Source organism: Strix uralensis, chromosome Z (assembly GCF_047716275.1).
Source record: "Strix uralensis isolate ZFMK-TIS-50842 chromosome Z, bStrUra1, whole genome shotgun sequence".
Lineage (NCBI taxonomy): Eukaryota > Metazoa > Chordata > Aves > Strigiformes > Strigidae > Strix > Strix uralensis.
Window position 1 is genome coordinate 28,726,577 of NC_134012.1, and position 14,514 is coordinate 28,741,090.

General features: G+C 41.3%; 1 protein-coding gene across 3 annotated transcripts in view; it reads left to right on the forward strand.

Moving 5' to 3' along the window:
• The window catches only part of DOCK8 (dedicator of cytokinesis 8), a 99,452-nt gene that overhangs the window by 56,185 nt on the left and 28,753 nt on the right, over positions 1-14,514 (forward strand). For all 3 annotated transcript variants that reach the window (XM_074855384.1, XM_074855385.1, XM_074855386.1), the window contains exons 21-29: positions 230-394; positions 2,154-2,329; positions 4,106-4,201; positions 5,525-5,620; positions 6,368-6,517; positions 8,947-9,060; positions 10,056-10,211; positions 13,445-13,584; positions 14,166-14,335. In XM_074855384.1, the coding sequence (XP_074711485.1) occupies positions 230-394; positions 2,154-2,329; positions 4,106-4,201; positions 5,525-5,620; positions 6,368-6,517; positions 8,947-9,060; positions 10,056-10,211; positions 13,445-13,584; positions 14,166-14,335 (1,263 nt within the window). The remainder of the gene's footprint in view (positions 1-229; positions 395-2,153; positions 2,330-4,105; positions 4,202-5,524; positions 5,621-6,367; positions 6,518-8,946; positions 9,061-10,055; positions 10,212-13,444; positions 13,585-14,165; positions 14,336-14,514) is intronic.

The window sequence follows — 14,514 nt, forward strand, 5'->3', positions numbered from 1 at the left end:
TCTGCTTTTATGTAGCACGAAGTGATGGAGTAACAGTGATTGAGTTGAAAGTCAGTGCGTCCATGGAAGAGTGGTTATTGGCCTATGTAGACCTTGGGTCTGGTCAGGTATATCAATTGCTGTCTAGAGCTCTAATTTGTTGACTGAATTAAAGCATGTTAGGATTAGTTGTTGTTGGTACAAAGAATGTCATTCAGTGCTGAGACTAGTTCTTGCCTTTGTTTCACAGCCAACTTCTCACAGTTTGCCTTTGAATCTGTGGTTGCAATAGTGAACAGTCTTCACAACAGCAAAGACCTGAGCAAAGACCAGCATGGGAGGAACTGCCTCCTGGCATCTTATGTCTACTATGTATTTCGTCTGCCAGACCCTCAAAGAGAAGTAGTCAAACCAGGTAATGTTGGTGCAAGTGTTGCAAAAGTATTATTTTTTTCTTGTGCTATTCAGCATGGTGCTTCTGAGAGGAGGACTTAGGGAACTGGCCTGTAAAATAGCAAACACAACTTCTCAGACCCAGACTGCATATGATTTAAGCACAGCACTGTTCAGATATATTGTTTTCTCAGAGGAAGGTCAGGGACCTCAGTGCTGCAAAGAGCAATGTGAACTTATCCCCCATAATATCTATCTCTCAGTCATTCATTTAAGAGGCAGGGTTGAGGTGAGAGGACTCCACAGCTATATGCAATGCTGTAGCTTCATGAAGATGAAAGAGAGAAACATCTCCTGAACTGAGGCTTTTTTTTAGAGGAATTTCCTGTAGAAATTCAAGTGGCCTTAACATGCCACTTTCTCACTGGCCTGTACATCAGTAAACTACTTTCCATGCAAACTTAACTTACTGCCAAGTGGCATAGGGCCAAGCTCTGCCAATTTCTCCATTGCATTAGGAATGTCATCAGAGGATGAAGTCTTGTATGTTGGCCAGCAAGTTGAGGGAGGTGATCCTTGCTCTCTCCTCAGCACTGGTGAGGCCACACCTGGAGTGCTGTGTTCAGTTCTGGGCTCCTCAGTACAAGAGAGACATGGCCATACTGGAGAGAGACCAGCCAAGGATGATGAAGGTGATGAAGGGACTGGAGCATCTCTCCAATGAGGAAAATGTGAGAGAGCTGGGACTGTTCAGCCTGGAGTAGAGAAGGCTCGGGGAGGATCTTCAATGTATACAAAGACCTGAAGGAAGGGTGCAAAGAAGACAGAGACAGACTGTTTCCAGTGATACCCAGAGACAATGAGCACAAACTGAAACACAGTAGGTTCACTCCAGACATCAGGAAACACTTTTTTCCTGTGAGGGTGACTGAGCACTGGCACAGGTTGCCCAGAGAGGTTGTGGAGTCTCTCACCCTGAAGACATTAGAAAGCCATCTGGACGTGGTCCTAGGCAGCTGGGTCTAGGTGGCCCTGCTGGAGGAGGCGGTTGGACCAGATGATCTCCAGAGGTCCCTTCCAACCTCAACCATTCTGTTATTCTGCTGCAGTCCATAAAGCCTATAGGATTAATTTGATCAATTGCTATATATTAACTGACTTACCACAGCCGCTGTGCTGTGGGAGCTAAAGCTGTGTAGGGCCTTTTGTCTTTCAAATATTCATTTAAATCTCCCTTGAGGGACATTTAGACTTCTGTTAGGATGTGCTAAAATCTCTGAGCTTGCCTACACTTGGAAATTCTTTATCCTGGGAAAATAAGGTCCATGGGGAAGCTGAAAACCAGGTAATCATTTAGTGAAATTCCTGCTGGCAGTGCTTCCTGCTTCTTTGGATACTTTGAACATGGTGTTAAATGTTATCTATTGAAGATGGCATTTTGTGTTTAGGCCTGTGAATCTTGTCTTAATCTACAGCAAATTAAAAAGAGCTGATGGGAAGTAGAAAGAGCTATTGTAATAGTGATGCTGCTCAGGTAGCCCTGTTAATCTTTTGCTACTGCTTGTGCAGTCACCCTGTGAGCTGTTGACTTGTAAAACTGCACCTTGTCATTCAATGCTGATGTAATTTGTTAATAAAGCAGTTGGTGGGGAGATTTTCAGCAGCTTTATGCTATTCAGAATGCTGATGGTATAACAGCACTGAGCAAAGCTGGCTTGAATCTCCTGTTTGTCTCATATATATGTCCTTTAGTCTTAGTTCAAACATCTCCCTATGGTCAGGTGCAGGCAGCAGTGCCATTCTGACAGAGTCTCGTTATTACACATTTGGACGCACTTCAGCAGTGTCTGTTGGGAGTAAACTCCTGCAAAGCCGAGTGATAAGCTGCAGCAATCCTGACATCGCTGTTACGCAAACTGCTACTGATGAAGAGGTGAAAAACATCATGTCATCCAAGGTAAGAGAACAAAGTCAGATATCTGGAGATTCATATGGGCCAACACCTAATAATCCAGATTTGTTCTTTGAGGGTTGGATTTGCTTCTTGTAAATGCACTGTATGTATCACCAGAAGCATTTGCTGTTTATCTGATAGGGCATAGGCACACGTTAAATGCCATTGCTAAATTCTGATGTCTCTTACCAGTGAAGAGAGCAAGAGGTAAGAACTCTCTCTTGTTTGAGGCTTAGACACTCCACAGAGGGATTTGGTTTTTTTGATGTGTCTCACTCTCATGTTCTTCCTGACATTCAGTTCACATCTGGTGATGTGGGCTGTTCCAGATTGCACAGAGTCAGTGTGAGAAAAGACTACTATAGATTACACTGGGAACAGATTCACTTTTTGAAAGGGGTGATAGAGTTCTCAGAAGGGAAATAGTTTTCCTAAAATGCACTGATAATTTATTCTTGCTCTTTTTAGCAATTTTTCTTTTTCTTTCTTTTTTTTTTTTAAAAAAAATCACAGAGCCTGTTTGGTGCTAAATGTTTTCCTGTCAAAAAAAAAAGTAGACAACTTCTATGACAGCAGCCCCATGATTTTTTATCTGCTATAGCACAGATGCCATGTGCCTATTTTGTAACTGGGTCTTCCCAAATACTTAATTCAACCACAGAGTGAACACAAATTTCCTCTTTCTCATCCATGACTACATATACACCAATAGCTTGCAGGACAGACAGGATGACGACACCCAAGAAGCAGGATTTTGGTTGCCTGATTTGCAGCTGGTGCTTGCTGGTCTACAGCATCCCAGGCTTTATGAGGATGTCTGTGCTCAGCTCTCTGGGGAAACCAAAATCTAGAGTTCCCCATTCAGCAGGAGCTGGGAAGCTGTGCCTCTGATAAAAGCAGGATTTTTTTCCCTGTGCAAGGAGCCTGCTCCTAGCTGCAGCCCTGGCAGAGCTCCACTGCAGCATGTCTGCTGAGCTCTGAACCATATCTCCCCCCTCCTTTTCTTTGAGTGTTACATACGTAAAATACTGCTTCTCAGGTAGGTTATTTTCAGAAACATTTTGAGTCTTTTCTCCATTGAATGGTCACATGCCTCTCCAGTTAAAGTGAATGGGCGCTTGTCTTCAGCAAATTAAACCAGAACTAGTAAGATACACAGGCTTTCCCAATCTATTTGATTTGTTTATATGGGCATACGTATTCATTCATAGCAATTTTTAATAATGTAGATTGGAACTTAATAGCTTTATCAATTTTACTCAAATGTACTCTGTCCCAGAAAAACAGAGTTTAAGGCATATTTTTTCCATATTAATACAAAATTAAAATGTTTGACATTACAGCTTCATCACATTGATAAATGTAGAAATTTAGAATTGGCTACTGCCATTGCACTGCCTTTTAAATTGGCGTTGCTTTTAATGGAATAGAGACTCCCAGATGCTAGTTAATTTCAGATGTAGAGCCAGCGGCTAAGCTTAAGGGACAGTTACCTTTGAAAGGGTGAATTGTAGCGCTTCCAAAGTACATCTGCAGTGCTGAAATTGGACACGTGATGGCAGTGTTGGCATTTGCACGCCCGTGCGGCTGCGGCATTCATATGGTCTTTGGCCTCCACTGGGAAGGGGGATGGGCAGAAGGAAGGAGACGAGCTGTTTAGGTAAACATCTGTGTATACCTTCCAAAAAAAACCCCACCGCTGCTGATTTGTTCTCTGTTAATTAGCTTAAGTTATGTATTAACTTACTATTATGTATTTCTTCCGGCAATGCCCTCCAGCCTATGGATCACAGCTCCAGTCGGATGTCTTTCTATGTTGAAGGAACAAATGACATGCCAAGCATTTGTGCAAGCCCAAGACCATCCAATAAAAAGGTAGCCCACTCCTAAGCGTGAAGGAGCACATTAACAGAACCTGGACCCTCCTGAGGCAGTGCTGGTCATTAGTGCTTCTAAATGAGGAGAGGGGAGAGAGAGAACAAAATAACAACCAGTTTTATCAAATAATGAGTTTGTGATGGAATATTGAATCAGTGGGTAGATATTACTCAAACTTTTCTGCTGCTGCTTCGGAGTCTTTAGATCCTTTTTCCAGGTCAGATTTAGACAAGTAGCAGCCTGTCTGGATCCTCCTTCTACTCTCTTTCTCAAGGTGTTAGGGCCTCTGTCTTTTTCCACTGCTGTTTACCCTTGGATACCTGCCTTTACATGTTACAGTAAACTGCATTCAGAACTGTTTGTCATCTCTTCCTTCTGGAAAGAATGTTTTTCTTTTCCCCTTTTTATAGCCTTTAGAACCAAGAAATTCCTTCCTATCTTGAGTATGTATTCAGAAATAGCTTTTTAACAACATAGAAGATATCATAGCACATAAATATTTCCAGAGCTGTATCTTATGTTTGGCATTCATTAGCAACATTATCTTTGGATGGCAATTCGATGACGAAGCAGGGGAAAAACCCTGCAATGAGCAGTTCAGAATCTGAGTTACAGTTAAGAAACTCTCCTTTCTTACTCCTGCTTATTGGTTTGATTTCTGCCAAAAAGCACAGAGGTTTACACTCAATCTGAATATTGGATGGATTAATGTAAATGTAAATTCAATGTAAATATGTTTAGGATTCCCATTAGCTTTATTGTTTGTGTTAGGAACAGAAAATAGACACTGCAATAAATTTTTAGTCCAGATTTGAGTTTTCTAAATGTTTAGATCATTGGGATTGGGTGTTTTATGGTCAGATCTCACTGCAAAGAGTACTGTCTCCAACTATAGACCTCTGTACAAGCTCTGCTGTGGTTATTGCTGTGTTGTTCTCTGCCACCACAGAGACAGTCTTACTTCTACCTTCTCTCAAAAAAAATGGATCTGCTAAATGGAGATGCTTAGCAGGGACCAGGGAACATGACTGCTCCCTGTCATGCCCACAGCCTGAGGATAGACCAAAGGCATTTCCCAGTTTAGTTATCCAGGGTTCTGGATCCGCAGAAAAATGCATCGCAAAGTCTGTTTGCCACCAGAATTCCTTGTATGTCATTTTGGTCAAATCTGCCTTCTGATCCTACAGGGATGTCCACACATCCCCATCCAGCTACTGACTCTCCAGTATGAGGGAGTTTCCCACAGGGAAGAGGGGGGATGTTGAAACTGGAAGATGAGTTGCTTGAAAAGCATTTACCAACACTCTGTTTATTACCTAGCATTTCCATGAGGAGCTGGCACTGCAGATGGTGGTCAGCACGGGTATGGTGAGAGAATCTGTCTTCAAGTATGCCTGGTTCTTCTTTGAGCTCCTGGTAAGATTTGCCAATGGTATTTTATAATAAGTTAATGGTGAAATGTAGCAGGTACTCCAGGCACAGATTTGGTGATCTCTTCAGTTACTCAGCCCCAGTGTGAGAAGGAGAGATCCCAAATAGTGGAAGTACAACTAAAGAATTCTCCATATTCACCCCCATTCCCACTGACAACCTGTGATGGCAAAGTCCTGCATGAACTACATGCATAGTGGTCCACAGTTTGCAGAAGGCTAAAAGACAGACATCAAACTGAGCCCTTACTTTTCTGTGAATACCTGTTCTTGTCTTTTCTACTTTGTTAACAACATGGGAACAGTGACAATGCTCCCCAAACTCAGTTTCACAGACCCCTGAGGTGATGCATGTCAGTGGAAAAAACATACTGATTTCCTCTGGCAGCATATAAGCAACCCAACATCAGGTCAAGAAATAAGAATTAATTCCAGAAGTGTCACTCTCTGTCTGTCATCATGAAGGGCAGAAGTAGCAAACAGCAGCATTTCAAAGCTGCAGATGCAAGGGATTGGGGAGGGTGATTCTGATTTCAGGTGCTGAGAGTAGCCAACTGCGTGAGTCTGTTAGGCTCTCTATTGTCATTGCCAGTACATGTGGGGCTCTGAGTTGATGAGAGTGATTACATTCAGGGAAAAACGAAGAGGGAGTCTTACTCCCATGGATTAACTTAAATCAGTAATTTTACCTCCAGTTTGGATGTTTTTTAAATATTTTTTTTCTGCTTTGCAGATAAAGAGTATGGCTCAGTATGTTCACAACATAGAGAAGCAAGACAACCCACGAAGAAGCCGGTTCTCTGATCGCTTCAAAGATGATATTACCACTATAGTTAGTGTGGTTACTTCAGAGATTGCTGCACTTTTAGTCAAACCACAGAAGGTAAATGCATGAAATAAGCACCGTGGATCCTTGCTACTCACCCTGTGTTACACTGAGCTGTATTTACTCTCATTTCACCTTCAGCAGTATCACTAGAATTAGGCCAGAACTGAGGCGATATTCTCACTTGGAGCTTAAGAGCGAGTTGTGGCTGTGCAAGGGGCAGCTTGTTTTTATTCAGCTCAGCTCCCCAGCCTGCTTCTTGGTGTGACTGCAGGGTGCAGGAAGGGAATCCCCTTTCCCATTGACAGGAAAGGTTGGACACCCATTTTCAGTGACAGTGATGCTTTATGCCAGGTTAGCCAGGGCATCAAACTGCAGCTCAAACCGGGCTTAATCCTTTTATCCCCTTTTCCTGTCACCCTCATTTCTACTGCATAGTGTTTTATTCCACATTTGACTTCTCTGACAGCAGTGGGCTGTACAATATGAAGCCAGTATTCCTCCTGAGTTTTGCAAAATCCAGCCATGAACAATCTAACCCCATATCTCTTTAAAGAGGCACTGGCCACATGAAATTAAAGCCCTAAATCCCAGTAAATTTTGTCTCCTGATACATTTTAAGAAGTTGTACTGATATAACATTATAAAGTTGAAGGGATCACAAAATGTAAATTATATTTTTAACACTAATAGTGTCAGCTTACATCACTGATGTCACTCTGCACTGGCCAGTAGACAAAGTTAAGGCCACAGATAGGCACTGGGTGACTGTTGTTTGTTCAGGTGTTGCAGCTGACTTGTTTTCATGCCCCAGAGCTGCCAAATGCACAGTGCTAGCCCAGCAGTGGCTCTGCCACAGGGCAGATCAGGCCGAAGAGCTGGCCTGCCAGGTCACTCACTTTTCAACCAGCTCAGTTTCCTGAGTGTGCCCCGCTGTGCTGTTGAGGAGCAGAAACTGCAAAAGGGCCAAGAGCTGACAACTGGGGGCAGACAATGGCAGAAATGATTGTCACTGTCCACCAGAAAGTTGTTCCTGAAGCTTTACCCTTTGCTCGATTCTTTGGTGTGCTTCTGTGATAGCCATATGCAGGGAAATGGTTTCCACAGAAATGTTTACTTAAGGCATCAGTGATTTTTTTTTTCCCAAGTACACTATGTAATAAAAATTTGTTATATTAAAAATGTTTTAACGGAACTGTTGCTTTTGCCAAGAGATTAGTATTTTATGGCTTCCTCACAGATTTTTATGGACTGTTAATTCAATTCAATTTTGATAGAGTGAGTGTATAGAACCTGATTATGTGTGAAAATCCCACTGCAGTGTTTGCAGAATTAGGGCCATTGGTTAGTTGTACAGAGCAGCAGTAAGTAATGTGTGTCTGATTTTCAAATCCAAGCAGTAATAATCTATGTTTCAATACATGGTTGAGCATGTCAGATTGCCCTGGGATTCTACAGCGATTTATCTGGCATATTTTAGCCTACCCAGCAAGGTAGTGGGAAACTAATTTCTTCTTCACAGTAGAAAAATGTTTTGCTGTGTAAATTCCGGATAGTAGGAAATATAGACATATATATTCCTGAACAGCAACAAAAAGGTTGAAAAATTTAAAATTAAATTGTAACCACCCTGAGGCGCTGCACACCTGTTCTCACTAGTCAGAGACACAAATGGGGCAACATTTTTCTCAGTAATCTCCTCTGTCAGTCTTGAGTGAACCCACCTGAGGGCTCTGAGTATTAAATACATGCAGATCCCTCAGGCACCTCCACAAATTCCTCTTGGTGAACTACATATGCTGCTGAGATTTTATGATTTAAATTGGTGTGTTTGAAGTAACTATAGCTTTATTTTAAAGGGCACGTGAAGTTCTTTGTGATTTTTACTTGGAGGCTGCGTATCTCTGGTAATCAGGCCAATTCTAAGCATGCAAGAGCTTAGCTGCTCAATGGTAAACCCCACAGGTTTATCTTACTACTCTTTTTTCACTATCAGTTTTACATTTCAAATTTCTAAACAAAATACTTGGCATTCCATCAGTACAGCCAGTGAAGATTTTTATTAATGTTTTAAAACAGTATTTCAAGTTGTATGTATCTAGACCAATGTTCTCTAATGTTAAATGTTCAAATAAAAAGAAAAGGCATATGCAGGATTGCAGCCCATAGGGAATTCAGAACAGGTTTCAAATTCCATTTCATTGTTGTCAGCCCAAAGGTTTGCATAGATGAATTTGTTCATTCGTCCTGTGATATTCCTCTGTGAAAGCTACAACAGTTGAAATAATTTACAGGAGCGATTCTGTGTAATTTTTACAAGATAATGTAAATTGAAGAATGAAACAATCTTGTATGGTACGTTCCATGAGATGGTTCTGGGAGCTCTCCCCTACACTATTTTTAAATTATTCTAAACAGTCTTCCACTTCCTTATATAAGTTTTATACATCATTACTGCAATTCTTTTTTTTTCTTTTTTTTAAAAGGAAAGTGAGCAAGCAGAAAAAATTAATATCAGCCTGGCGTTTTTCTTGTATGATCTTCTTTCTTTAATGGACCGGGGATTTGTGTTTAATCTCATCAAACATTACTGTAATCAGGTAGGCACCATGCATGATTGGGATTGCATTTGGCTTATGGCCAGTCTGGTGTTCAGTTGTGTTTGATTCATTTATCCATCAAGATCCTCTGAGTTATGTTAAAGGGCCATGTAAATTTCCTATTTCCTATTGCATATGCAGAGACTTTAAACCTCTTGATTTGTGGTCTGCAGAAAAAAATTGAGTGGAGGTTAAGACTCTTTTAGAAATGTCATATCTTGCACTGTTGCAGAGCATCCATGGGGCCACTTTTCTTCCCTTACTTTTTTACATCCCTTAGCAGCAGGGTCTGCAGACCATACAGAGCAGCTTTTGATCTCTTTTGGACTCTTCCAGTGCTGTGAGGATAGTATTTAGATTTGGAGGATTCAGTCAAAATGATCCATTTCTGTCTTCTTGCTTTAAAAGCCTCCTAAAATTAAAGATAAAAGATCATGCAGGATATTGTTAAGAAATTATTTGTTGTATTTGAAGGGGGAAGTTTTTCTCCTGTTTTGTGACCTGATACATCTGGTCTAGTTTTTCTGCCTCTGTCAGCTGATGGTAGGTAGGAGAACACAAGGTGGCTACTATAGTATGTGCAATACTCCACTGATGTCATTGTTGATATGAAGGGAAATGACAAGACCAGTGATGCTCTGTGTTGTCTAGCAGGAGTTTGCCACAGAGTCAGCAGAGTTGTTTGATTTTAATCTTTGTGTTATGCAAAAGGGAAAAAAATACTTTATGTTTTTCTTTTGGGAGGAAGAAAAAAAACAATTGATTGTCTGTTAGGATGTTGTCAAGTCAGCTAGGGGGCGGGGAGAGAGACACCACCACTGCCAAACAAAGAGCAGCTAATGGGTGGAAACTAGTTAGGGACAGGGAGCCAGTGAGCATTTTAATGCATGCTGGGCTATTTGTCCATTTCTGTTCCAGGAAGCAGGATATTTCACTGCATGTAATTAAAATAGTGCACACACATCACATGACACTTTTTTGGTTTGCTTTTCTAGCTCTCAAACAAGCTGAATTCACTCTCCACCCTGATTTCCATGAGACTGGAGTTCCTGAGAATTCTCTGCAGCCACGAGCATTACCTCAATCTGAACCTCTTCTTCATGACCTCTGCATCTGCTCCAGCATCTCCCTCCCCCTCCTTATCCTCCCAGGTAGGCATCCATTAAATGATACTGCATGAACGTCACATGAAGCACACATGTAGAGAAAGACTTATGTTGCTCTGTATTCAGATACTTAGGTTAGAATTAGCCACTGTTGGATCAGGAAGAACAACTTCCCTCCTGAAAGAAAAGGGGCAGAATAATAAAGACTAAGGGAGTACTACTGCAAAACCACATCTACACAAGTTAAAACTTAATATGACACAGATATGCATCCCTCTAGAACATGCAAACCAAAAATTACTGTTAAGGTAGACATGCAAGGTCTAAAAGGAACACGGGTCTGAAGGCTGATTTACAGGCACACCTATATCCCATCCATACAGAACTACAAATATGTATTTCGATATCTGTTTTGGGTAATTATAGCATGGAGCAGTACACAGCAAAATTTCTGTGTATTTGCCTTCTAGCTGAACTTCTTCAAGTGGATGTAGATGCTACCACTATGTAAGTTAGTGACTAAAACACTGCAATTTTCAATATTGTAGGAGTCTGGGCCGCGCTGGGAGAAAGTTAGTGCAGACAGAAGAATGCAAGGATGAAGACAAGGCCAGCAAAATAAGGCTGGCAAAAACACACAAGATAGCAGATAAGTGAGAAACACCTGTGGTCAGCAAAAGCACACAAGTCTGAGCAAAACAGGGTATGAGATAAGGGAGTTTTGGCAAGTTTTGGGCTTTACGTGCTAATTGCAATTAACCAATGCAAATGCTTGTAGAGGCGCGTGAACAGCGCGTGTAGATGACCTGTAGCCTATTAGAAGATAGATGAGTGCGTGTACGGAACTTAGTAGAGTATAAATGTAACCAGAAAAGGAATAGAAAAAAACTAGAACAATAACTATAATAAAAGATGGACGACCTGATCATCACATTGGTGTTGCATCGTTTCTGTTCCTGCACGGAGAAATAAGGACCCCGGCTAATGGTGACTCCGACACAATATCCTGGAGTCATGGATTTCTGCTGAGCCTTAGCGTTATTCAGAGCAGGATTACCATGCTTTCATTTTCAAATAGCAGCATTCTTTGTTTTGGGTTCCTCCCCACCCGGTGGTACAGAAGATGCTATGACTTCGCCAATTCTCTTGGGTTTTCTGGACAGTGTTTTCCCTTTTATTTGAACTTCATGATTTTTCTGTGTGGAAACACTCAGGTTTCCTGAGTAGACCTCCCCACACAATTTTTGTGAATGCTCCTCCTCATCACTTCTTATTTCTCCAAGGATGTCATTCCCAGTGCATGCACATTTTTTCCAGACTTGACCTGATACCGATACACAGCTCTAGACTTCCTGAAAATCAGGACCTCCCAACCATCTTCCTGGGCATGGAGTTCATAAACACATTCAATAAAAAAATTGTTGTCTGGCACACCACACACTATTTTGCCAGTCTTGTGCTCTTCTCTCTACATTCTACTTAGATGATACCTTGCTTTTACCATGGGACAGACCCACTAAGAAGAGGTGGTAGCCTGCCTATTTTGTACCACCGTGGTCTTGCAGAGGTCAGGACTGGGATAAAGCATTTCAGTGCAATGCCCTGTGATTGCCACAGCCCTTGGATGCAGAGGAATGGAACTGATGCTAAGAATGGTGGGAGGGACAAAACCACTCTGAGTAACGGAGCAGTTCAAATTAATGGTTTCTTCTTCAAGTGTCATTGCCAAAGGATTGATTGGATGTGAAGATGTGTTATATCTCATCTTAAGGGATCTGACAGGTCAATAATAGTAAATAATATTTTTTTGAAGTTTTTTCTGGTCTTAAAAGCATGAAGGTCATAGAGTCAGAATTTCCCAATCGTTTTGCTTAATGCTAATCCTGGATGCCAAAGAACTAGAAATGGGACTGTTCTGCTTATGGGGAAGAAAAGAAGTCAACATAGCTCTTGCAGCTAGTTCTAGCACATCAGATCTGGGCAGATACCAGTTTAATCATTCTTTCCTTTGAGCAACATCATCAACTCCTTTTCTCCTTTAGGAGTAACCTATGAAGTGCAACCTGTGCAAATCAATAAGGCTTTTGTGGCCCTTGGATGACTTAATAAATTAGCTGACCACCCTTGCAGTAATTTTGATCTGTCTGCAGGAGTGCTGCCCAGCTAGAGTTAGATTTTCAGTAAGAAATGTGGCCTTGTGAATAAATCTTTTGGAATTCTTGGAGAGAAGCCAAATGCAGTTGACTGGGTGTTCTACACTTTAACGTTATTCCACACAAACAGTACAGCCAATACCTGACTGCTTGAGGTTGAAATCGGAGTGGGCTTAAGTACGTGGATCCAAAATATGGGCCTGCTCAGAGACATGAGTATCATTTGACCCAATATGCTCGAAGACAACTGCCACAGTGTAGTATACTGCTACTTCATGTGTTTGTTTTCTGGGACTATTCCCAAGTGACTGACAGAAATACTGGGAGAGAATATTGAAGAATATAAATTAAAAGCAAAATTTGGACTCATAAACCCCAGTAGCTGCACTGGGGAGTAGAGTCTAAGACTTATGCTCACCCAATCAGGGGACAAAAACATTCCAGGTGACCTGTGGCACAGACGTATGATTGGCGAAGCTAAGAAGTTCACAACACATATACAGCAGCAACTTTCCATTTCTGGGCTGGCTGTATATCAGTCATAGCTATAAGTTACAGCAGTTTGAAGTCTGCTCTAAATTATGCCAGCTGCCAGCAAGCTCAGCCAAGGATTTCCAGGGTGAAAGGAAACACTGTTTGCACATCTTTCCTGACCTTACTTCTATGCTAGACATCATGAATGCTGAAGAAGGCACAGCGGGGAACTTCTGCCACCAAGGTCGCTTTCAGTGTAGGGTCAGCCTCTTGCTATACGATGCCAGATGGCTGCTCTGCAACAGTAATAGCAATGTAAAGAGTAGTAAACATGGAGAAAATTCTGACTTTGTGTCCTGTCCAAACTCATGAATACAGGGTAGGAATTTCATATCTCAAAAAATGTCAAATAAGTTGCTCACAAAGAATGAAAGAATGAGATTGCATCCTAGCAAGCCACTCATTTGAAACTAGATGCTTTTTATTTCACACTCAGATATTTTCCTCCGAAATGTCTTAACCTTCTTTCAAAGTCTGTGCTTTTCCTCTGGTAGAAATTTTTCTGTTAGCTACATGGGCTATGACTACCACTGCTTTAAGAAGCTTTGATTTCAGTGATCATTCTTTAACACTTCTAATATACTTCTGCAGAACTCTAGCTCCTGTTCTAGTTTCCAGGACCAGAAAATCGCTGGTATGTTTGACCTCTCAGCCGAATACCGTCAACAGCACTTCCTAACCGGCTTACTTTTCACTGAATTGGCAGCAGCGCTGGATGCAGACAGCGAGGGGTGGGTATCCCAATTTGCAGATTTTAGAATGGGATTGAGTCACACTATTAGTCTTGGCAAGGTCATAGTTTGTTTCCAGGGCAGTCCTGTTTCCCCCACTCTTTCCAGTGAGTCGCTCTGTAACGTAGCAATACCCCAGTCATTTTTTTATCTGCAGTATGTTGGTCCCAGTGAATAAAAATATACTATTTGTTGCAGTAGTGTTCGCTAAATATATGAATTGAGAAGACAACTTAAAATTTCAGGTGCTCTTCTCTTTAAAACACGTCTGCATTTGAACTCAAGAGTTTAGCTAAGCTTTGCCCAGAATCTGATGCTTTTCTTTAAGCACCTCTCTTCACCATATTGAATTTTTATGGGAAGTTTGAAAGACTTGGGTGCTCTTTGATTGTGATGAAGTGGCTTGGAGATGTAAGATAGCTATCTTTTGCAAGGAATGTGAGTCTGTGCTCAGAATGGAAGAGATTATCTAATGAATATTGGTGTATTCTTTCACCTCCACTGTTTCTTAAATCTTTGATTTATAAATAATTTGTGCATGACCTGTTAATGGAGCTCATGGATGGTTTTTCCATTAACAGGATTAGCAAGGTGCAAAGAAAAGCTGTCAGTGCTATCCTTAGCCTGCTGAGTTCCCATGACCTAGACCCACGTTGCTCCAAAAAAGAGGTGAAGATTAAAATTGCAGCTCTCTACCTCCCTTTGGTTGGTATCATTTTGGATTCATTGCCGCAACTCCATGATTTTACAAGTAAGACCTTTTTCCCTTTGTATTTTTCAGCTTCTTAGAGTGTCTTTTCTAAACAATCTATTAAACATAAAAAAGATCATGCTAATTGCAGGAATTCTCCACAGTCTAGTAAGGTTAATATTTCTTTACGTAGAAGTAAACTGGATTTTTAGACAGGAAAAAGCTCACTGTCTTCCCTT